The following is a 25797-nucleotide window of genomic DNA, read 5'->3' as shown; positions in this document are numbered from 1 at the left end:
TGGGAAGGCTTTGGATTCTTGACAAGTTTCCTAGATTAACCTTCATTAATTTACTTATTTTTAACTTTTTATTTTATATTGGGGAAAAGCCGATCAACAAGGTTGTGATAGTTTCAGGTGCACAGCAAAGCAACTCAGCCGTACATACACAGGTATCCACTCTCCCGCAAACTCCCCTCCCATCGAGGCTACCACATAACATTGTGCCGAGTTCCCTGTGCTCTACAGTAGGTCCTTGTTAGAGATTAACCTTCATTTAGATCTGACATCTGCTCTGTAGCTCAGAACACATACGATTTCCATAGGAAACGATCATTCATATTCGACTTTACAGATGGAGAAACCAAGCTAGAGGGATGACTAGAATGTATTTGAGTCCTACCTCCCACTTGGGCATTTCCATTTGGGTCAAGAGTGGTCAATAACACTGGTCAGAAGCAGAAATCACTCTGTCATTGACAGCATGGTATTTTACCCCCCCAAGATCTTAATATTAGACATATTTTAAGGTATGCTATCAGCGAAGCAGATGGAAAGGAAGGCACCCCTCGGAGCCTAGGGTCTCCTCCCAGTCTTGGCCCAACAGACACGTGGTCCTCCCTGCTGCCAACCCTCCAGCCATTCTTATCTTCCGGGCAAGGACACTCGAGACTCAAAGCGCTCTGTATTCACCTTTACGCTGGAGTATTCTCTTTTCTCTAAAGTGAATTTCTGAACATTAAAACTATTTGGAACATCTGGAAGTTTTTTAAAAGAGGGGAGTACAATGACCGTCTATGTATCCATCACTGTGCTCCAAGAGTTACCAACATCCTGCCATCCTTGTTTGAAGAGAATATCTTTAATATCATGTTTCCCTCTGTTTTTATGAAAACACATTTTCTTCATTGCCACTGGAACACTCCCAGGGGTGTCTATGCCGGTATATCATGTTTGGGGTTTTCAAACTCTTCTTTTAACCCCAGCATCAACACTTCTCATGATGGCAGATCATTCCTTATGCTCACTTAGAGGGCCACACCTGGACCTCTGAAAAGCCGAGTTACTTGCAGGCCCCCCTTATTTGGGTTCTGTTTCTCCTTTCAGAGGGTTCCCTAGGACCGTGTCCTCAGCTATCCTTTTAGTTTGTGGGTCTGGCTGACACACCAGCCAAGGCGGTGTCAGGTTTGGGCAGCTGACTTTTAGGCAGGATCTACTTTCACCAGCTGCGACTTAACCCGAGACTCATAAGCCACCCTAGAACAGGCTGCAGCGACCTGATGAAATGCACTGGGCACCAACCTGGTATTTAATCCCCATGTCCACAGCTCCTTGTTACACTCGGTGACGCTGTGAAATACTGGCCCCAAAGGCAGCAGGCACCCTCTCGCGCTCCCAGCACAGACCTGCGTGCTGAGTGGTGGTCTGAGCCCAGAGCCACACCAGGCTGGGTCTCAGCTATCCCTCTGAAAAGGGTTCAACATTCTTACCACTGCTTTGCACCGGCTGGAGAGAATGGTACAGGTAAGCCTAAGGCTCTGGAGCCTGACTGGCTCCACCACAGTGTGGCTTTAGATACATTCTTAACCTCTCTTTGCCTCAGTTTCCTCACCACCTCCTAGTATCCACCTCCTAGGACTGCTGTGAAGATCACAGGAGATGCCTCATGTCAAGCTCACGTGCACAATTTGGCACTTACTGAGCAGTTCACAGCTATAAGCCATTTGTTGGATTTTCATATACAAAGATGGCACTTAGGACCAGGGTCAGCTTGCCTGGGACAGTCCAGTGGTCACCTGTCATCCAGAATAATTAGTAATAGAGCCTTCTTTTCTCTCTCCAAAGTGTCCCAGTTTAGATGATAAATTACCCGGCCTACTTATGATCCATCTACAGAAAGAATGGCTTTAAGTCAGAGGTTTCCAACTATTAGCCTACAGAGCATCACGTAAGACCTACAGTGCTGCGGGCATTTAGCCGACACAGATATAACTAAACAAGGCCACTTGCTATGTGTCCAGCACTGGTTAAAGCACTTTACACGTATCAACTCATTTAATCTTCATCCCAATCCTAGAAGGCAGGTCCTATCATTATCCCTGTTGTATAGATAAGGAAACTGACGCAGAGGGGTTAGGTAACTTGACTAACCTCACACAGCTAGGAGGCGGAGCCGGGATTCAAACTCAGGAGGACTGGCTCTGGAGTCTATTATCCTCTTAGCCACCGTGCCCCTCACATCCAAATCTCACATCCCGTAAAAACCCAGATTCCACATGCAATCCCCGACTTCCAGCTTCTCCTGAAAACTCAGGAGATCTGGACACGCTAGGATTACCTTTTCTCACGGCAATACACGGCTTCCTCCTCAAGCTGTAGCACACTGCCCCGAATCCTTACTCATGTAAGTTTAGTTACCTGCAAGCCTTTGAGACTGCAACCCCCAGTTTTAGTTGTTAAATGGTTCTAACTCTGTTGTAATCAAAGACAATGTTTCTCAACTTTTTGTTTTTTTAGTATCAAATCTTTTGTTCAATTGAAATCATATGCTCATTCCCAAGATAAAACTGGGGGGCCGCCCTGCTGTCTGAGTTCAGAAGAGGCAGGAAAGAAAGGACTCCAAGTCTTGTCTGTGGGTCCACTGCTCCCCACCCCCCCACCCAGAACCCCCTCTGAGGCTCAAAGGGCTCAAGGCATCCACTAGAAGGACAGGTGAGTGGGCCCAGGGACATGGCCAGGGAAAGAGTTTGTGGCAGTAGATTTCACACCCTCAGGGGCATAAGGATTCACATGGAACTTGTTACAGATTCCTGGGCCTTGACTATAGAGGTTTTTATTTAGCAGGTCTGAGGCATGGACCCAGGAATGTGCTTGAAAAGAATATCCCAGGTGATCCTGATGCACATGGTCTACAGACCACACTCTGAAAAACACTAGATTGGCCACCGAACACAAAGCAAGCATCCCAGGGCAGAGCCCCTATTGGCACAGGATTCTTCTCGAATGGCTTTATAGGAGTACAAAGCTCTAGCAAGACTATGGTTCCTGAGAAATACTATAGTGGGCCTTATTAAAAATGGGGGTTGGGCTTCCCTGGTGGCGCAGTGGTTGGGAGTCCGCCTGCTGATGCAGGGGACACGGGTTCGTGCCCCGGTCTGGGAAGATCCCACATGCCGCAGAGCGGCTAGGCCCGTGAGCCATGGCCGCTGAGCCTGTGCGTCCGGAGCCTGCGCTCCGCAAGGGGAGAGGCCACAACAGTGAGAGGCCCGCATAACGCAAAAAAAAAAAAAAAAAAAAAAAAATGGGGGTTAGGAGAATAAAAAAATTTCTCTACGCGCACACACACGTACACACGCACGCACGTACGCACTCATACACAGTGAAGAAAAGTTCTAGAAGGCATCTACTCCCAAAGCAAATTGGATCCGTCAGCAAGGAGATCTGCTAAGGCTGATTCTGTGCTGACTTTATGCAGATTTTATTTCCAACTAGTCGTGACAGCCCTAGTATTCTCCTTTTAAGGTACCTGGCCTTTTCACAAATTCTGAGGTATTTACGGATATGTTTTCTGGGCCTTGTGTTCTATCAGCACGTTGTGAAGCTGGTGTCTAAACTGAATCACCGCCTCTGTATAATCCGTGGTCAGAGTGGGGAGGAGAAATAGTCATTGTTCCTTTGTTTAAGGGACTGAACTGAACCATTTATACACTCAAAAAAAAAAAAAAAGTCCTGAAGTACAAATTTTTGGTATATAAATATAAAACTGAGTTACTGTATTTCAAAACATTGGTTGGAGAAACTAGTAAGGGATTCTAGAAAAAGAGGAAGTGCACACCGTCCCACTGGAACAGGCCTCGGGAAGAGGTGCCTCAGTGAAAAATATTCAAGCTCAAAAATGACGGATGTTTTATTACGTAATGTCTTCTCTTTAATAGATCCACTCAAATCCCTTTTGGAAGCAAAGAGGGAGTAAATAAATAAAAAAATTTTAACTTGTTTTAGTCCTAATAATGATGCCATGTGTTCATCATGATACAAAGCTCTTTTGAGGATAGACAGTATACTCCCACTTTTCTGATGGGAAAACTGAGGCACAAGTTTAGCAAGAATGAACAAAGTCCAAGGGACTTTTAATATCCAGCTCTTAGAACAGCATCAGTTTTTAGATTGATCTGACTACCTCTGTGACTTCTTCAACCAAGAAGAGCACTGGGGAAACGGTTCCCAAGAGCAGACAAGATGTGAACTCTAAGACATGCGCCATTCCCTCAACTTCTGTGCTGGATGGAAAGTGACCCACAGCTCACCTGGCTTCGGAATGGGTGGCCTGGGCAAGGGCACGTCAGACCGTGACAGGTGTCCCAGCGGAAGCAAGGTCTAGGGCTGCCTCCTCTCCTCGACCTTCCTGCCCTCTCTCACCCTTAGGTGAGGGATTATCCTGTCTCGAATGGCAATTCTGCAAGAGGGAGTCAGGTACGAGCAGACTGTGCGGTGGGGAAGGAGGAGGGCTTGCTTCCAAGCCTTAGTGGCCAGTGCGCGGTATCTGATCCCAGGCAGGGCCGGGCCCCTGGGAAACTCACAGGCTTGGCCTGCCCTATACGACCGCCTGCAGCGAGTGAGTGGCCATCCATCATCCAGGCAATGCAATCTCCACGGGTGGCCGGGCGGGCTGTGCGGAATAGCAGAGGTGGAGGGAACAGGCAAGGGGGGGGCTGGCCAGAGGGACCCAGCTGACCTGGCTCACCTGGGTGCAGGTGGGTACTGATGATGACTAACAAGTAAGTTCTGGGAGCAGCAACAGAGACAGGGGCCGAGAAACCTGGGTCATCTCTTCCTGTGACCTGAAAGTTACCTTGACGTATTGGGGAAAACCTCTAATGAATTGTTGAACCTGGCCTATTGGTTTGGGGATGACAGCAGGTGACAGGCATAGCCCTAACATTGAGCAACATGGTGTTTACGGCCTTAAGGTTTCCTGCCAAGAGGTCCAGTGTCGGGCTAATGTCCCAGCCCTCTTCCCTACTTAAGTCTCCCAGCCCATGATTCCTAGTCCAGATTTCTTTCTCTCCCCTCCCATACCGCCAGGCTCTTCTGCCCTGTGTCTATACACTTCTCCTTTCTTTACCCAAGTCACGCTCTGAGCCCCCAACATTGTTATGGGAGGGCATTCTGGTTACTTTGATGGTGAGCAAACACAGTCTGGAAGAGAAGAAGGGGCCGATATTATAGAAGTTCAACCTACCCAGACCCAAGGGGCTGTGGAAGAAGAAGGTGTTTGTTTATAATGTGTTTGAGGCCCCTGGGGAATAGAAGAGGAAGGCATTTAAAAACATTTTTCTATCATGAAATATTTCAGGCCAACAGAAACATGCAGAGAATAATTTTTTTAAAACATGTATCCACCATTCATCTTGGTCAAATCTTAATTTTCGTCATCTCTGCTTCTGCTGTTTCTAAGAAATGGACCACAACAGACAGTTGAAGCCTCCAGTGTACCTCTCTCCAATGTTACCCCTCTCCTTCTAAGTGTACTTACCCTATGCTTGGCTGTGTTTACATTTTTGCCTCATTTGCATACACCCCTAAACAACAGAGAGTACTGTTTTGGGCAGGTTTTAAAACTTTATATAAACTGTATTGTTCTATATATATATCCTTCTTATCTTTTTTGTTCAATGTTGGTTGTTGAGATTTATTGACCTTATACATGTAGCTTTACTTGACTCATTTTTAACTGCAATGTAGCATTCCATCGTACAGATACACTCAACATGGTTATCCATCCCCCGCTGATAGACATTTAAGAGTATTTCCAATTTTTCATGCATCATTGCTGCAAAGGACATTCTTGTATAGGTCTATTTATGACCAATATATTTGGATTCTTTCTTTTTTTTAACTGAAGTATAGTTGGTTTAAAATGTTGTGTTTGGATTTATTGCTACCATTGCATTTTGTGCTTTGTATTTACTACTTTTTTTCTATACTCCTTTCTCTCTTCCTCACCTGGATTTAATAGACTTTATTCCATTTCCAGTAGCTGCTCTCCTGATTTGAAAGTTATATGCTCAATTTCTGTTTGTTATTTCTATTGTTCTAGACTTAAAATCTAGACTTAAAGACTGCTATTTGTTCCCCACGTTCTGTTCTCCACTTCTCTTTCATACGACCTCTGACTTTTAACAGAGCATATCGTTATCCAGAATAAAGACTACACTTTGCAATCTTTCCTGCAGCCTGGTATAACCACATGAGTAAGTGGCCAGTGGGATGTGAGTAGAAGGAATGAAGGCAACCTTTGGCCGTGCTATCAAAGGGAAGGAGTTGGAATGTGGACATGAGGGTGAACCACCTTCAAACATGTAGCAGACCTCCCCCCAGAGCTAGATCGCTTATATCTGGAATGTTACAGGAAAAGGAATGGACTTTTTAAACATATATACTGCTTGGTCTTATCCTGCTTCCTAAATCTGAGGCTTTAAGTCTTTCACCGAGTTTGGAAACTTTAAAGCCATTATCTCTTTGAATCATGCCTCTCTTTCACTTTCTTCTCCACTTCTGGAATCTCCATAAGGATCCTGTCATTCTGGCAACCACATCTCAGCCTGTGTCTTCATCTCTCTATGCTGCCCTCAGGTCTGTCTTTCTGTTCGTGAAGTCTGTCTCACGTGGTGCCTAATCTGACATTAATCTATCCACTGAACATTTAATTTCATTGCAAACATTTTTCATTTCTGGCAGTTCTATTTGGTTCTTTTTCTCATCTTTTTGGATGGTGTCTTGTTCTTGTCTTATATTTTCAATTACTTTATTATGTCTTCAATAGTTTTTTTTGGTGGGGTGGGGCATACCACGCAGCTTGCAGGATCTTAGTTCCGCAACAGGAATTGAACCCAGGCCCTCGGCAGTGAAAGCACAGAGTCCTAATTCGCCAGGGAATTCCTTTCAATAGTTCTGAACACATTGATTTAGTGTGTTGCCAACAGTTCTATTATTAGAAGTTCTTGTGGTGACCGAGTCCAGTTGTTTGTTGCATGCGTGGACTCTCACTCACTGTGGGTTATTCTCCCAAGGATTTAGTCATCGTGGATCATATATTCATCTTCACTAAGGACTTTTTTTTTCCCTGTGGGGATCCTGTGTAATCAGGGCTGAGGTCTTGTTCCTCCAGGAGAGGTTCTGTGTCTGCTTCTACAAGGTCTCTGGGGGTATCACTGGCCCAGAACTTCAGGTTCCTAAACCACACAGATAGTATAAATTCTCATGTTAAACCACTAACATCATCAGGCTCTCAGGGAACAATTTTTATTTTCTTTATTTTTCTTTTTTCTGCCCAGAGCCTTGGCTAAGTATGAGAAGCTGTTCTGTTGTCTCCCTGTGCTGGTGGATGATTTTCTTCTCCTTGTCCACCTTTTTATTTCGTGTAAACTCCTTTGATAGTCCTGACTTTACCTGGAAGTTTCCGTTTCAGCTCCAGCCTCCAACTGGCCAGACCTCATCTCTGTCTCCACAGATGTTAAAACTCAACCTTGAAAGTTTCATTACTAAAGGGAGGTCACACTCACCCGTCCCAACTCAGCTGCCCAACTCAGTGTTGAGTTCCACTCTGGTTTTTCCTCTTCATTTTGCCCCCTGAGGATTCCTCTTATTATTATTATTTTTTGTGGTACGCGGGCCTCTCACTGTTGTGGCCTCTCCCGTTGCGGAGAACAGGCTCCGGACGTGCAGGCTCAGCGGCCATGGTTCACGGGCCCAGCCGCTCCGCGGCATGTGGGGTCCTCCCAGAGCGGGGCACGAACCCGTGTCCCCTGCATTGGCAGGCGGACTCCCAACCACTGCGCCACCAGGGAAGCCCTCCTCTTATTTTTTTAGTACACAGCTCTGCACTTAGAAGGATATTTTAAATATTTAATCTAGTATGAGTAGGTGTCTCATGGTGGTCATTTTAGGTTATTACTAGAAACAGAAGTCTCCTGGCTCTGAGATGTGCTGTAGACCAGCTGGCTGAATCAATCCCTTCTTATCCCTTCCTTCCCTCACACACCTCCAGTTCCATACACGAGACAAAGTTCTCAAGTTTGATAGTGTACAAAACCAACTTCTGGGTGCTTCTGAAACATACAGATAATTAGCAGCACGAGACTTGGATCAGGAGGACTGGGGTGGGGCCCAGGAATGTACATGGTTAACCAGTACTCTAGCTTTCTGGCATGGGGGACCCAGGACCACACCACTGTCTAAGGTTTCTTTCCCTTTCCCTGAGGTGGCTGAATTCTACTAGCAGTACCTGAACCACACCCAAAGGAACCCTGCAGGTCTCCATTCTGCAAAGCCTGAACTAGGAGATAGCAATGCCAACACACCCAAGGTTCATGAATTCTAGTCCAAGCTAGTCTAGGGCCACTTCCCTCAGCAGTGGAAGGGCAGAGGTGATGTCAATGACTGGTCTTCCTGGACTCCAGGTTGTGGGGTTGTCCAAAAAACAGGTCATTTATGCAGGCTTTATTCATCAAGACTTTGACATTACTTAGAGGTGGACTGAATTTTACTTTTGTACTAGGAAAGAAGGGTTTACTAGCAGATGGCTACTGTAAACAAAACTATAGACAGAATGGTTGATTCAATTAAGATATATATATATATTTTAGTGTAGGTTGCCACGTTCTAGATGGGTTATGCTCCAAAATGCCTCTGAAAATAGCCATTTAGAATGTATCTTCCCATGGAAACATTATGAATAATGGTCAGTTTCCCAGTCCAGCCCACCCAAACCTGTAAAGATAGGGCTTCCCTGGTGGCGCAGTGGTTGAGAGTCCGCCTGCCGATGCAGGGGATACGGGTTCGTGCCCCGGTCCGGGAAGATCCCACATGCCGCGGAGTGGCTGAGCCCGTGAGCCATGGCCGCTGAGCCTGCGCATCCGGAGCCTGTGCTCCGCAAGGGGAGAGGCCACAACAGTGAGAGGCCCGCGTACCGCAAAAAAAAAAAAAAAAAAAAAAAAAAAACCTGTAAAGATAATAACTGTTTCCATTTAAAACCGACTCTATGCCAGAACCGTTATATATGTCATCTGATACAATTCTCAAAATAATTCCGAAAGGTAGACATTTGTGTCCCTGGCTGAGAAGTGAAGGGACTTGCCCACTGTCACGTAGCTAGGAAGTGGCAGAGCCAGGCAGGTCTGGCTCCAAAGTCTGTATCATTGTCACCAGAAACCAGCCTGCCTTCCACAGCTCATAATCTTAATAGAGGGTGAGCAGCAGGGTGGGGATATCCATTCTTCTCTCCTAAAATATCTTCCTTCCCCACATTGAGGAAGAAACGTTAGGGGAATAATAGAACCTCCACTGTAGATACACGTGACTCAAGAGATGATGCACGACCATGAAGATCTGTATCATTTCTTTGGTGTCTCATATGGAGAAGCAGAGTAGGAAAGGATGCAAGATGACAGATTAGTCAACTGCTTAGAATTTGTCTTTGAAAAAACAAACTACCTTGGGTTTCATTTTATAAGAATCGAAAGCACCTTATTAAAAGTTCACCTTCCTGCAACAGAGAATAAATAAGCCCTGGAGATCTAATGCACAGTATAGTGAATACAGACAACAATATTGTACTATAATCATCAAACTTGCTAAGAGACTGGAACTTAATTATTCCAACCACTAAAAAGAAAGGGGGGGCTTCCCTGGTGGCGCAGTGGTTGAGAGTCCGCCTGCCGGTGCAGGGGACACGGGTTCGTGCCCCGGTCCGGGAAGATCCCACATGCCGCGGAGCGGCTTGGCCCGTGAGCCATGGCCGCTGAGCCCGCGCGTCCGGAGCCTGTGCTCCACGACGGGAGAGGCCGCAGCAGTGAGAGGCCCGCCTACCGCAAAAAAAAAAAAAAAAGGGTAATTATGAAATATGATAGACGTGCTAATTACTGCTACAATGGCAATCATATTAAAATATATAAATGGATCGAATTAACATGTATGCCTTGAATTACACCATGTTCTATGTCAAATATATTTCAATCTATCAATCAATCAATCAAACCGCTCAGAAAAAAAAAGAAAAAGAAAGTTGGCTTTCCCCAACTCTCCCTCTCTGACAGTGACCTCTGCAGGGACATTAGAGGCCGCCTGCTCTCCAGGACTCACCTTGTCGGCCAACAGCTCCCTTATCTTGCTGGCCTGCAGGCGGAACCGGAAAAGCTGGCTTTCCAGGGCCAGGCAGCGCTTCTGCCAGTCCACACTGGTCCGGGTCTCCACCTTGAGTTCTGCCATGATGGAAGCAACTTCTGGAGATTCCAGGGAGCCCTGAGGGCCAGCACACAGAGAGGGGAAAAGATACGTAAGTGTGTGAGCAAGAGTTCTCTGCGGAAAGGAGGAGGAGACCAAAGGAAGACAGAGGAAACAGGGCGGGAGTGGGGGGGGGGAAGGGGAAGGTAAGTGAGCCTGGCTCTCCCTTTGTCCCATGGCCAGCTCTCTGAGCTCAGCACGTCCCGTTCCATCAGAAGGTAGCTGCGCAACCTCAGGAAATCACAAAACCCAAGAAACCGCAAGGAGGACCTAGTCTCATCGTTACAAAAGTGAAAAGTAGGGCTCATTTATGGGCCTCCCTAGTGGCGCAGCGGTTGAGAATCCGCCTGCCGATACAGGGTACACGGGTTCGTGCCCGGGTCCGGGAAGATCCCCCACATGCCGCGGAGTGGCTGGGCCCATGAGCCATGGCCAACGAGCATGCGCGTCCGGAGCCTGTGCTCTGCAACGGGAGAGGCCGCAACAGTGAGAGGCCCGCGTACCGCAAAACAAACGAACAGAAAAAAGTAGGGCTCATTTGTTTTTCATTCAGCTATCCATTTAACAAAACTTTATTCATTCAACAAACATCTATGTGCCAGACACTGTTCTAGGCACTGGAGATGCAAAGGGAAATGAGAGAGGTCCCCTTGTCTTTTTGAAGAACTCTTAGTAAAGTCTAATTGCAAAATTACAATGTAGTCGCAATTGCAAATCAATATGCAGAGACATGGAAGCAGAGAAATGGAGTGGACTATGCTGGGGGGACGGTGTTTAGGGAAGGCTTAAAGTGGGTAACAGATTCATCCATGATCACGTAGCTAACTGGAGGCGGAACCCTGGTTCCCAGCTGAGTACTGATTCTTTACAACTATATAGATTTTAGATGGGAAAAAATGGAACGAAAATGTAATGCTTCAAATTTCCTTGACAACTTTCTATTTAGTTGGGATTTCATATATTGTCATCAAATCATCCTGTTTTGGAACGGATTTTCATTCTTTCCTTTATGTTATAAAATGCAAACCAGAAAATTGGTAGATATTTTGCTGTAGCCTCTGGAGAAAACCACAAGTCTTTAGAAAACACTTTAGACAAATTCAGAACAAGCCAAGGAGACACCTATAATATTTCCAGGCAGGGGAATTTACCCAGATGTCTCCTGAACATATTTTAGAGAAAGAAAACCTGGGTCGGGGATGAGAAAATGAAGAAGGATGTATGAGTGTGTATGAGAAGGGAGACACAGGCGCAGAGGGGGCACAAAGCAGAGAAGGGCCGGAAGACACATCCACCACCAGGACTTTTTAAATCCCCCTTCCAGGGTGCTATTAATAATTATGTTTGGCAACAAGCATAAATTTGGTCTGTCCCAAACCATGACATATGGTCTCCCTACTATCAGGTGATTTTAAAGAATAATTGTTAATTTTCTAGATTGATAATATAATATTTATTTATTTATTTATTTATTTATAATTTTTTAAAAATTTATTTATTAAAAAAAATATTTTTGGCCACGCCATAGGGCACACAGAATCTTAGTTCCCCGACCAGGGATCGAACCCATGCCCCCTGCATTGGGAGCATGGAGTCTTAACCACTGGACCGCCAGGGAAATCCCTATTATTTATTTATGTATTTATTTATTTTTAAAATTATTTATTTGTTTATTTTCGGCTGTGTTGGGTCTTCGTTTCTGTGCGAGGGCTTTCTCTAGTTGCAGCAAGTGGGGTCCACTCTTCATCGTGGTGTGCGGGCCTCTCCCTGTCGCGGCCTCTCTTGTTGCGGGCTCCAGACGCGCAGGCTCAGTAGCTGTGGCTCACGGGCTTAGTTGCTCCGCAGCATGTGCGATCTTCCCAGACCAGGGCTCGAACCCGTGTCCCCTGAATTGGCAGGCAGATTCTCAAGCACTGCGCCACCAGGGAAGCCCTATTATTTTTAATTTTTTCAATTTTTATTTTTTTGGCTGCTCCGTGCAGCATGTGGGATCTTAGTTTCCCGACCAGGGATCAAACCCTTGCCCCCTGCAGTGGAAGCAGAGAGTCTTGATAGTATTTTTAAATGTCATCTGTTAGAGATACATATGTCTTACAGGTGAAATGTTATAATGCGTCGGGTTTGCTTTAAAACACTTCACCATAGGAGATGAGGAGTTGGAGTGGAGGAAGATACATGCTATAAGATTTGTCAAAATGTTGATAATTTCTGAAGCTGGGTGATGTGTATACTGGTCTCTCTACTTGAGTATATGCCTAGAATTTCCCATAATAAAAATTTGTCATTAGAGAACAGACTTGTGGTTGCCGGGGGGAGGGAGGGAGGGAGGGATTGACTGGGAGTTTGGGGTTAGTAGAGGCAAACTATTACATTTAGAATGGATATACAACAAGGTCCTACTGTATAGCACATGGAACTATATCCAATATCCTGGGATAAACCATAATGGAAAAGAATGTAAAAAAAAGAATGTATATGTATGTATAACTGAGTCACTTTGCTGTACAGAAGAAATCAGCACAACATTGTAAATCAACTATACTTGAATTTAAAAAAAGAAAGGTTAAAAAAATTGTCATTTAAAAAAAATCTCCTTTCCCTTCTTCAGGAGCCACATGGCTTCAGAAAACCCAGCCACCTCCTGTATGATAGATTAACTACCAATATTGCTTCCCACCCCACATCTGACTGTTACATATCATTCTCCCATTATACGCAACAAACAGCTATTATTTATTGAGTCCTTACTATATGCCAGGCACATGTGGCCTCTTTAATTTTCATGAGAACCCACGAGACAAGGAGTGGGCACTAGTCCACACTCTCAGGTGAGGACACAGAGGAACAGAGAGTTCTGTAGCTGGTAAGTAGTAGGGCTGGGATTCTCATTCCAAAATGCCTGTTTTTAGCTACTGTGCTCCTTACCCATCCCAAAACTGCAAACAATGTCGATTTCACAATGAGTCGGGTGGACTGTTAAGAATGAAATATTTTATAGGGCCTCTCAGGATCCTTGGCAGTAAGGCCAACCTATACCCCAGATTTCCCAGGGTGCCCTGGTCTCAAATATTCTGACGCTTTAACCTCCATAAGCACAGACATTTATCATGTGTCCTGACTTTTTGTTTAAAAAACAGGGTCAGTAGACCCGTAGAGAATGGCCCAACAATTAAACCACTGATGGGTCAGGTGATGGAGTCTTTCGGTTCTGGGATGCTCAGAACACTGGACACAGGACCTCAGTCAGCCCTGCTCTCCCAGAACTGTCATCCCAAACAATCCGACATTGTGACCTCCCAGCAATCCCCACCTCAAAAGACTGGGACCAACTGGAACGGGCAGGAAGACAAAAGATGAAAACAAAACATGACCTTCTCTGAGCTAAGATCACAGCTGAAAAGACACAACAGAACCTTGTGGGGCCTCCACAGAAGGCCCGAGGCTTCATGTTTGGTTTTCTTTGTCCTTTAAGGGGATTTTACTTTCCCTGTATAATTAAAAAAAAAAAAAAAAAAAAAAAAGTGGCAGATCCGAAGGTAGGACCTTGGACTCTTGCAACCTAGCCCTGTGCTAAGAATTAGCAGTAAAAGCACCCAAGTAAAACCAAAGGGCAGGGGAAACTCAATCCTTTTGTGCTGTTAAAAAAAGTTTGGTGAATGTTAATTCCCTCTTATTGGTTGTCAAAACTGCAGCTCAGATTCCACAGAGAGAGTGGAAACCCAAATTCTCAAAATCTCCAGGGACTCTGGAAATAAGATATGTCCTTGGTCTCTGCCTCGCTGTGACACCTGAGATCATACCTAGTCTGTAGGCAGCACTTTCCCCAATCCAGCATCCTCATGACATCAAGGATTTGAACCCATCAAGTGCTCTGCTAAATCCTCTCCCTGCCTTGGGGATGCTGGCAAGGGAGATGGCACTCTTGTTAGGCTTGTCTCGGCATGGGAAGAGAGCTAAAAGGTTTCTAAATGGATCTGGAGCGAGGTGCCTGCTGCCAAGCCAAGGCCCAGAGGCTCTTCCGACAGAAGCAGGTGGCCAGAGCTGCGGCTCTATAACGCAGGATGTTAAGGGAAGGTACCAGTAAGATGAATCTCAACTGCTAAGTCACCTTGTACTTGTACCTCCCATAAAGATGCGCAAGGATAAGCAGAAAGAACTTGCAGAATGGTCCTTGACTCTTCAAAGCATTGCTTTATCAGGTGTTATTTCTCTCGTTACCCTCTGGATATCTCTGAGATGGAGGACAAGTGATATAATTCACAGTAAACAGATGAGAAAACTCATCACATCTGTGGCTTGCTTACAGACACACAGCCAAGTAGTATCAGAGCTGGGCCAAGAATCCTGATCTCCCAACATCTAAAACTGTCCTCTTTCCATGAAGATGCTTCCGTAGTGGTGGTAGAGTCTTATGCTACCAGGCTAGCCTAATGCACATATAGCACTAATGTGTTGTGTTAGATGAGGAAATGATATATGGGATGTGAACTGGGGACAAACCCCAGCTCAATGGTTTGTTTCACGTTTTAGCTTCAAACATACATACGTAGGGAGAACAGTACAATAAATCCCCCTGGGCCCTCCAGCCAGCTAATGATCACCAACTCATAGCCACTCTTGTGAAAGCCAGTTCTCTTGATCCCCACTAGTGCCCAGCATGCTAAACTGCTTGGCAGGCAAGAGTCAAACGGTTGCCATGGCCTTGGCACCTACTTTGGAACTCCCTAAGCCCTCCAGCACCCTGGACTGACACGCCACAGAAGTCAGCAGAGATATGCCTCAAGAGGCAGGGGCTGCGTGTAGGACTGTGGTGAAGAGAGGGCACAGGACGTTGTTATGTAACTTCAGGCTTTAGCCTGTCTCAGAGAAAATGCAAACTTGGACTGGGATAGCTCTGGCAAGTTTAGGGATTTGACCAGAAATCGACAAAATGCTAAAATTAAATTTAATTTAACCGACTTTTGTTAAGTGATTCCTATGTGTGAGGTTGGGCACATAAAGATGAGCAAAGATCCTGTGGCTTGTGAGGCTCAGGTCTACAGTCTGAATATCCTGGGACTTTCCTGCAAAGAGGGCCAATCAGCACAAGTGCCTAAAAGAAAGAGGTCAGAGGTCGCTGCAGGAGGCATCGGAAGGTAACAGGGACTCTGTTCTGGGTACAGTTTCCACTAGGCTCTCCTCTGTCACCTCACTGTGGCTCACTCTCTGACCGCGAGCACCTTTTGTCATTCCCACTTCGAAAGTGATCCGCAGGGCCTCCCTGGTGGCGCAGTGGTTGAGAGTCCGCCTGCCGATGCAGGGGACACGGGTTCGTGCCCCGGTCCGGGAAGATCCCACATGCCGCGGAGTGGCTGGGCCCGTGAGCCATGGCCGCTGAGCCTGTGCGTCTGGAGCCTGTGCTCCGCAACGGGAGAGGCCACAACAGTGAGAGGCCCGCGTACCGCAAAAAAAAAAAAAAAAAAAGAGAAAGTGCTCCACAGATGAGGCTAACCACGTGCCCAATGCTGGGCAAGTAAGAGCTCTGCGCCCCCTTTCTGGGGTTGGAGCCGGGGGGAGGGTGAGTGGACACAGGGGCACAACTCCCTCCATCTCTCACTGTCATGTGATCAAGCCAACAACACGCATTTAACCTCTTTTGGGTACTGAGTAAGCATCACATTTCACAATGTTGGGAGAGACAGGAAAAGGTGAACACGTTCAAGCCTTCTGGGATCTAAATACCAAAAGGGGCTAAGAGAACCACGAAGACAAAACCAATAAAGGGAAACGGCAGAGTGTAGTACGTAAGATCCTGAGTTCTGGCACCAAAGAGACCTGGGTTTGAATACTGAAGCACGAATTAATCCTGTGACCTTCGACCATTTGCCTAACTTCTCTGAGCCTGTTTGAAATTGAGGGCAATAATATTTGAGAAGGAGAGCTGTAATATTAGGTGGAACCATATGAAACTGTCAACATTTAACCATTTTTTGACCTTCGAAAATGGCAATTTCATAGACCACACTATGTCGGATTTTGTTGAGAATTAAAGGAGGTAAAGGAGGTACTCCAGCCATAGTTCTCCCCAGAGGCAATTACTGTTATGGGGATTTGTGTCTTTCAGTGCAAATACAAGCTGTTCAGTGCATATACGAGTGTTCTCATATACGATGCACACACATACACACACACAAACGGTGGCACACTATACACACTGTACTTAATATAACTCAGAGAGTTTCCTACATCTACCTAGATATCTATCTATCCCATTCTCCCTTCATGCTTTTCTTTTAAAAATTATTTATTTTATTTTTGGCTGCGTTGGGTCTTCGTTGCTGCGCGTGGACTTTCTCTAGTTGCAGTGCGTGGGCTTCTCATTGCTGTGGCTTCTCTTGTTGCGGAGCACGGGCTCTAGGTGCGCGGGCTTCAGCAGTTGTGGCACGCGGGCTCAGTAGTTGTGGCTCACGGGCTCTAGAGTGCAGGCTCAGTAGTTGTGGCGCACAGGCTTAGTTGCTCCGCGGCATGTGGGATCTTCCCCGACCAGGGCTCGAACCCATGTCCCCTGCACTGGCAGGTGGATTCTTAACCACTGTGCCACCAGGGAAGCCTCCCTTCATGCTTTTTAACAGTTTTATTGTATCCTACTGTACGGCTATTACATGATCTCATTTGAGTCCCTAACTGACAGGCATTTGGGTTGTTTTAAACCTTTTGCTAAAATAAACAATGCTGCAATGAATGTTCAACGAATAGACATCATTTCATACACATCAGAGTTTATCTGAAGGATAAAGTTCCAGAAATGGAATTGTAGGACGAAGTAATGTACATTTTTAAATGGCCAAATAGTCCAAATTGCCCTCCCCTGAGGTTATTCTAATTCATACTCCAGCCAGCAACAAGTGCCAGTTTCCCCACAGAGGTGATCAGTTTTGAATTCTTTTTTGACTGAAGGGAGAGACGGTTCAGGTGGGCTGGCCAGAGAATGCAAAGATGGTGGCTCAGCAGCCAGTCTGCCATGAACCGGGAGTGAGGGAATCCTGACACCTCAGCGTCAGCATGTAGAAAGCACTCTTCAACCGACAGGGAGCACAGAGATCCACACAGTTACACAGCCTCCCAGAGAGAAGGAGGGAACAATAAGGAGCACTCCTCCAGGAGCACAGTGGGAAGAACAACACCCCTTCCCTGTAGCTGGTGAAGCGGAGTCACATTTTCTCAGCTCACTAGTTAGTTTCAATGACTTTGGGACCACCGGGTGTACCCCACCATAACCCAGCTCTGGGCAGACCCCCTAAGAGGCCTATGGGAGATGGAGGGGGGTGGACAGTGAAGCAAACCCCACATTTGGACTTTAGGAGGCGTCCGTTTGAGTCTTGCCTCTTCCACTTTTCTGCTATATGACCTTGGGCAAATCACAATTTTTCTGAGTCCTAGGTGCCTCCTTTACCAAATGGGGATAACAAGCAGAAAGACTAGAAGTTATGTTCTATAAAGTGTTAAGTGATGTTACCATACACAGTGTGTCTGCGGCATAGAAGACAGTCCAAAAAGTTTAATGAAGGAACTAATGTCTTTTCCATTGAAATTGCTATTAAAATGATCTTTCAAGCAGAAGTTTTAGCTGGAACTAAGGCTCTGTCCGGAAGAGTTTTATGAGGTGTACTCATAGTAAAAGCTTATGGAGGAGACGTCCCCTGGCAGGGCCAGATCCAACAGAGAGCGGATCTACTCCCAGATGAGGGTCTTCATGGCCTCTGCTACCTCGATTAAGGTCCCCCTGCGCCCCGGTAATCGATTCCTCTCTAAAGCTCCTAGGACGCAGAGCTCTTGGTGTCATTGGGCACCCAGCGGGTTTTCTTTTCTGTTTGGCTGGCCTGCCTCTAGGAGTCTAGCCTAGGACCCCTAAGAGAACCACGCAGAAATCACAGAAGAGACAACCCGAGATGAGACTTTAAGGAAAGCGGGAGGAGTGAGAGCTAGGGAGAGCTCAGGCAACGCGGTGGAAAGCCTTCAAGTTCGCTCCGAGGGCCCTTCCCGGAGCAACTGGATCGAGCCGGTCCCAAACTCCGGATCCTCTCCAGGAAGGCTACTCCTCGCCTCGCAGTGCGGGCTCCCAGCGCTCCTGGCTGCTGGGAGCTCGTTTCCAGGTAGGGAGGCACCTGCTCCGGAATCGCCCTCCAGCCAGAGGGAGCCGATCCTCTCCGCCCAACCAAACAGCCTCCCGGGCCCGCGAACCAACCCTCCACCCCACCCCCGCACCAACCCCACCTCTGCCCGCAGGGCCGCTCACCTCCAGCCAGCTCGCGGGCGTCCCTGCCGCGCACCGGGAACCCGGTCCTCCCCCGCGCGTCCGCCTCTGACCTTGCGTCGATCTCGTCCGAGTCCGCAGCGGTCGCCGGGTCTCCGCTCCCCGGCAGCAGGGGTCGCGGTGGGCGGGGCGGGCCGGGCTGAGCCGGGAGGGGTGCCCGCCGGCTGGCCGCACAAAGCCGAGCCGACCTCGCAGCGCCCCATTCAACGCTCCGCCGCGCCCCCTCTTCGTCCGCTCCCCGCCCGCTCCTTAAAGGCAGAGCGCCGGGCTCGGCTCCCGGGGCGGCTCGCGGAGAGGCACAGGAAATGACCTCAGCAGGCTCCAGCCTCCCACCTCTCCGCACCGCTGGGCTCGTCCCTGGGGCGGCGGGGACGGCGGCGGGGTCCCGTGGGCCGCGGGGAGGAGGGGGTTGTCTCCCGGACTGCGGCCCCGAGCTCTCTGTGGAGGCCGAATCGGCTGCCGCCCGGGGCGGCCGGAGAGCCCCGGCATCTGCTCAGCTCCCAACCAAACTGGGACCCTCGCGGGACGCGGCACAAGACCAGACCCTCCCCCCAAAAGGAGGTTCCAGCATTTGTCGGGCGATTTGCAGGAACCGTCACGCCCGGATATTTGGAGCAGAAGCCTGTCCCCCTGGCAGACCAAAGTTCTGATTTGTAATTTGAAACAAAACAAAACTCGCCACAGCCTAAAGGGTAATTTGCTTGCGTCTGTACGACTGTATGTATGCATGCACTCGTTTATTTTAAAGGAGCCGGCCTAGGAGCCAGAAAGGCCAACAGGCCACCGCCTGCGGGCAGCTCGCAGTGCACCCTTGCAGTCCCTCAGCTCACCAGTATAATCCTACACCCAGAGGAGAGTGTAGCACTCAATTTTTGGTTAGGTGGTTATGGGGTAAAGAAGATGAATATGGAGAATATTGCAGGGAAGAATCCGCATTGCAAAACAGAGCTTTCTTCCCCAATCCTGCGGGCTCTCATTATAAGCCTGAACAGGGGCAGACATCACCAGGGTCCGTTTCTGCAAAGGGGCTTTAGAAGTCTCACTCCTGGCAGTGGTACAGGAGTCCCTGGCTGCACCCCAGGTTTGAATCTGAGTCTCTGGAGATGAGGCTGGGAATTTGCCCAGCTAATAAACTCTCCGGGTAATTCTCATGCACAATTTTGAGTGCCCAGACTCTATGGAAAGCTGACCCCAGTAGTTCAGGAGGCCAAGGGTGAAAATTCAACTGGGCCAGTGGGACTTCAGGAGCTGAGCTTGCAAATGGATTCATAGCTCCTGAGGATTGGAATAGAACAGCCCCAGACTGTGGGACACTAGCCTCTGCTGTCCCCTTCAACACTGGAAGTGGTTGCCTAAGGAAGCCCAAAAGCAAGTCCTGTGGAGTTTGTAAGGGAGACTCGTTTGTTCATTCATGCATGCATGCATGCATGCACTCACTCATTTTGAACAGGTAATCATGCACATAGTATAAATTTCAAATAATACGGAAGGGCTAACAATGATAGTAAGCCTTCCTCCTGTCCTGTCTCTTGTCCCCTAGATCACTCCCCCTCAAAAGCAGCTCCTGTTGTAAATTTTTGTGTGTATTCCTTCAAGATATAAAACATACATAAGTATTTATGTATTCATAAATGCATGTGTATTCATATATATATATATATATATTTTAATATCCCTTTCAACACTGAGGAAGGCTTTTTTCTCTTGTCTTTACCATTCATGGACTCTAAGTGTGACACGTCAGCACACTTAGAGATGCCTTACTTTTTTCCCCCAGTTTTATTGAGATACAATTGATATATAGCACTGTATAAGTTTAAGGTGTGCAGCATTACTTGACTTACGTACATCATGAAATAAGTTTAGTGAACATACTTCATCTCAAATAGTTTAGTGAACATCCCTCATCTCATACAGATACAAAATTAAAGAAATAGAAATAAAAATTTTTTCCTTGTGATGAGAACTCTTAGGGGTTACTCTCTTAACAACTTTCATGAATAACACACAGCAGCGTTCATTGTATTTATCATGTTGTCCATTACACCCCTAGTACTTATTTATCTTATAACTGGGAGTTTGTACCTTTTGACCACCTTCATCCAATTCCCCCCCCCCGCCCCACCCTGCCTCTGATAACCACAAATCTGACCTCTTTTTCTAGGAGTTTGTTTGTGAATTACTTTGTGTTTGAGGTATAATTGACCTACGACACTGTGTTAGTTCCTGTTATACAACATAGTGATTTGATATTTCTATATATTTCAAAATGATCGCTATAATAAGTCTAGTTATGATAAATCACCATAAAAAGATATTACATAGTTATTGACTATATTCCCCACACTGTGTATTTCATACTCATGAGTCATTTATTTTGCAACTGGAAATTTGTATCTCTTAATCTCCCTCACCTATTTCTTTCCTTCCCCCACCCTCCTCCCCTCTGGCAACCACCTGTTTGCTCTCTGTACCTATAACTCTGTTTCTGTTATGTTTGTTCATTTGCCTTACTTTTTAAAATGGTTACCTAGCATTCCTAATGATGGATATTTAGGATGTTCCAGTCCTTGGCTATTGTATACCTTGCTGCAATGAGTATCTCTTTACATACTTCTTGGTCCACATATATGACTATCTTTATGGTTTAACACTTAGAAGTGGAATTGTTGGGTGTAAACACAATGTGAATTTTAAATTTCAGTAGATGCTGCCCAACTGCCCTCAAAGGAGACTGCACCAACCTACACTTCTGTCAGTGTGTTTGAGTGCCCCTTTGTTCCCTCCCAGCGGCGACGATCAAGTGATTTATCACAAAGCACTAAGCTTTTAGAGAGGGAGGATGAAATGAGTTAAACACACTGACGATTTTAGAACACTGCCGGCACACAGAAAGTCTCAATAAAGTGTTAGCCGACACTCCTCTGCATGACCCTCCCCTTGCTTTGGGCTCTGTTTCAATCCCTGCTCTGTAAACTTGGGCGAGTTCGTCAGCATCTCTGGGACTTGGTTTCCATATCTTTAATGTGAGAATCACAATGTCTCCCTCTGGAGCTGGTTTGAGGATTAAATCAGATACTAGAGTTACATAAATATTGGGACCTGATCATTGTTCAATAAGTGATAGCTATTCTTCTTCCCTCAAATCTCCCCCCAACTTTTTGTTTGAAAATTTCAAACCTATAGAAGTGGCAAAAAACTGTGCATTAAACACCCATATACTCTTCACCTAGATTTACCAATTGTTAACACATTGCTACATTTACTTTCTCTCCCTCTTTTTTTCTCTCCATGTATATATATGTGTGTGTGTGAATATATATATATATATTTTTTTTTTCCATTTGCGACTTAGTTGTACACATCATGACCTTTTGCCCATGGATACTTCAGCATGTTCCTCCTAAGAACAAGCATGTTTTCCTAATATCATCACACTTACAAAATTTATCATCAACACATACTATCACTGACTGTACAGGCGATAGTTAATTTTCCCCAGTTGTCCCAATAATGTCCTTTAGGGCTCAGTTTTATAGCTCTCCTATTTACTATTATAAGTCCCTACCTAGTACTCCCCAGGGAGAATGGATGCCTGGAGGAGGATGGGCCTGCCCCCTCCTCCACTCCAGGGAGAAAGTGACTCCCACAGCCCTAGACCCTGGCATTCTTTGGGGGCTGCAGGTAATCAATAAGCAGGCTGGCAAGGATGCACACAGGCAGAGCAGTTTCCCATCTAATGCTAGGGATTGTCCCACCAGCCTTCTTTGCTACAGTTGCCTCCTCTGCCTGACCCCAGCCACCCCATGCTAGCGGCGCAGAAAGGTCCTGCCTGCCTCCCCCGAGCTCTGGTTGGGTTTCTGATGTCTCCTCCACCTGCCCTCTCATTGGTCCCCAATCATCAGAGGCAGCTGTTCAGGCTCCAGTGAGGCCTGGCTCCCCAGCGATACCCTCAACCACAGCTCCCATGCCACGCCTCCCCAAGGATGAATTCTTTTGGACCTTCAGGGTGACCTACCCCTAACTTAACTCTGGGATCAAGGGTTGGAATGTCTGAGACACTGTCTTTTCCCCACAATCTTTTTGTCTTAAAGCACTTTCTTTCTTTTATAAATTTTATTTATTTATTTATTTTTATTTTTGGCTGCGCTGGGTCTTCATTGCTGCGCGCGGGCTTTCTCTAGTTGTGGCGAGTGGGGGCTACTCTCCGTTGCGGTGCGGTGGCTTCTCTTGTTGTGGAGCACGGGCTCTAGGCACATGGGCTTCAGTAGCTGTGGCACGTGGGCTCAGTAGTTGTGGCTCGCAGGCTCTAGAGCGCAGGCTCAATTGTTGTGGTGCACGGGCTTAGTTACTCCGCGGCATGTGGGATCTTCCTGTACCAGGGCTCGAACCTGTGTCCTCTGCATTGGCAGGCAGATTCATAACCACTGCGCCACCAGGAAGGTCCTTAAAGCACTTTCTATGCAGCCCTCCGTGGACTGAGACAGAGTCAAACCATGGCCTCTGCCGAATCAGATGATAGTATCTGCTGACGCCAATGTCCCTCTCTTCTTTCCTCCCTCCCACCGTTTCATTCATTCATTCATTCATTCATGGTAGCTGACTTTCAAGTTGTTCCAGGGATTCTATTACCTGCCCAACTATAAGCTTGGATAAACCATCTCCTTGCTTCCTGCCTCAGTTTGTCCTGTTGTAAAGTGGGGAAATTATTTCCTCGGCACAGCTACCCTTCAGGTCATAATATCTGAGAGTTGGAGGAAAAGGCAGGATTATGAGGGAGTCACCACAGCAGAGGGGGAACTTTGCGAAACGGAGGTAAAGAAAAAAAAAAGCCATGTTGGATGGGTGCTGTAGTGGGAGAGGGAGGGGAGCAGGCAGGGCTGGGTGGGAGCCGAGAGAAAGGCTCTGAGCCTCCAGAGCCCTCTAAGCATTCACGGAGAGATGGTACCCACCACACCTAAAGCTCGTTTCTGTTTGATGTTAGCTTATTATTACAAGTGGCCTGACAGCACCGAGAAGGGGAGAAGGTCATCAAGTGCCTGGAGTCGAAGGCTCAGTTGGGCCACGGAAGCTGAGGGCCTCCTCTTACTCTTCCGAGAAGAGCATCAGGCCTGGATAGGCACCTGTTGTGAACAGATCTGAACTCATTTGGCCCTTTGGCAATTGTCAGTTCTTATATTTCCAGCCACTGGAGATGAGAGGTGAGTGGAGGCCTCTTGTCCCCTTTGCATTACCTCCTACAGGTGGGGCATTAAACATGGCCAAGGCCAAAGTCTGCCAAATGTACAAACATTTATCAGCAAGCAGGCACCAAAAGTCCCACAACCTGCTTCCAGGGAGTTGGGGAGCTGGCCTGGTCTGGTTCTCATACATCATTCATCGTCATCTTTCTGGCTACTTCCTTAGTTTGAAAGCCCCTCATTTCACCAGTGAAAGATTATTTCTAGCATCCTTCAAGCACATCCAGCCCGCTAGCATACATTTTGATGGCGTTTGAAGTGTTTATGTAACCACCCTCTAGAGTGCAGATTCCTGATTAGAGCACTTCAGGTGCTAACTAACCACTCTAGGAGTGAGAGGAGAGTCCATTTATATCCATACACCATACCGTTTAGACTGAAATAGTTAAAAAAGAAATTCCTCCAGAGTCAATATAACAACATACTAGTCTGTGCCTGGTTCCCCGGACAGCACTGTGGGAAGGAATGGGGACCTTGGAACCAGCCAGGCCGCAGTTCAAGTCCCAGCTTTCCCACATATGTGCTGATGTAACCTTGGGATGGTTGCTTAAGCTTTCTGAGTTAATTTTTCGTTTGTAAAATGGTGATAATAATTCTCGCATCTTAGGCTTGTTGAGAGGGTTCAATGAGATAGTAGTGTCTGACACTTAGCAAGTGCTGTATAAATGGTAGCTTTTGTTATGCATTCTTTGAACAGATATTTGCTGGAGGTCTAATGTTTACCAGATACTCTCCTATGTCCCTCTCTCGGTATCTCCTCTACTAGGTCCAGAGGTGGTATCTGCTCCCAGAGAATTCTCTTTGTTGCAGGATTGCAATAGTTAAGCAAGATAGCTTGAGAGACAGCAACAACTCCAGGAGAGCTGGTGAAATGTTTGAGGGTTCATCCTCCCCGTGTCCTGGGCCTTCTAGAGACCTCACTTCCTAACCCCGCTTGTTTTCTCTGAGCAGGGCTCTGGGCTCCAGAGATCCATCCTGCCTCATGGAAACCCTCCCAAATCAAAGCAACCCTTCTTTTGCCTTCAGGGCCTGGTTCTCAGTTGCTGTTGGAAGGAGAGCAAAGGGAAAGAAGGAGAGCAAAGAGGGGAGGGGGGAGGGGCCTCAGATTCTCAGGAGCCCTGGGGCCAGTCCTGGTCCAGCCTTCTGCCTCAGGAGCAGGGGCAGAGCTTGGTGGCTTTCGGGAGGCTATTTCTACTGCCGAATCTCTGGGAGTAGCCAGAGCAACCATGGGCTGGGTCACAGAGGCTCAGTTATCATCCAAGTGAGGCTGGGAGGGCAGTGATGGGACTTGCAGAGAGGTGCAGGGTAGGAAGGAAACGAGAAGGCCCAGAGGCAGAATTCTGTGTGTGTGTGTGGGGGGGGGTGGGTGTGTATTGGGTGGGTGTATCCTAACGTTGAGTGTAGATCCTTCTTTCATTTATTCATTCAGCTACTCACTAACAAGTATTTATGGAGCACTTCCTATTTTCCAGGCACTGTGCTAGGAAACAGACTGTGGCACGTGTGACGGATGAACGCAGGGCACAGGCTGCAGAAGCAGACATACCTGCCCTTGAATCCAGGCTCTTCCCAGTGGGGAACACAGGGAAGAACCGATGCAATTACCACCTGTATCCCCACAAATGATCCGTCCAGAGCAGCTGTGGGCTCTGGAGCCAAAGAGAGCTGGGTGGAGGATGGGGAGTGGAGGGGTTCTGCGTTTGGAAAACAGAGAACAGGATTCTTATCTGCCCTGAGGGGTGGAGATAAAGGTCTGCCCCTGTGCATGGCCTATGATAGGCACCTAGTAAGTGTTGTTAAATGAGGAGGGAACGTGAAGGTATAAAGGGGTAAAAGACTAGGAAGATGTGCAAAGACTAGGGACCTGGAAACTAACTACTAAGAGGATTAGGTGGAAGGAGGGCCTGAAGGAGAAGGATTCCAGTGAGAAGGTAGGCAGCGATTCCCCATCACGAAATCCTGGGGACACTTATTAAAAACATGCATTCAGGGCTTCCCGGG

General features: G+C 47.1%; 1 protein-coding gene across 2 annotated transcripts in view; it reads right to left on the bottom strand.

The window, feature by feature from the left end:
• The window catches only part of PLEKHH1 (pleckstrin homology, MyTH4 and FERM domain containing H1), a 54664-nt gene extending 35836 nt beyond the window's left edge, over positions 1–18828 (bottom strand). The window contains exons 1-2 of one of the 2 annotated variants that reach the window (XM_081229296.1): positions 18610–18828; positions 10123–10281 (exon numbers count right to left, since the gene is read on the bottom strand). In XM_081229296.1, the coding sequence (XP_081085422.1) occupies positions 10123–10281; positions 18610–18759 (309 nt within the window). In that variant the 5' untranslated portion in view covers positions 18760–18828. Of the gene's footprint in view, positions 1–10122; positions 10282–18538 lie in introns of both variants that reach the window. The other variant, XM_081229297.1, reaches the window with a different exon arrangement.
• Positions 18829–25797: the final 6969 nt, after the last annotated feature.

The sequence above is a fragment of the Mesoplodon bidens genome (genome assembly GCF_964165515.1).
Source record: "Mesoplodon bidens genome assembly, chromosome: 3".
NCBI classification, from domain to species: domain Eukaryota; kingdom Metazoa; phylum Chordata; class Mammalia; order Artiodactyla; family Ziphiidae; genus Mesoplodon; species Mesoplodon bidens.
Note: the sequence above shows the minus strand (reverse complement) of the source record. Positions and strands in the feature narration are given on the sequence as shown.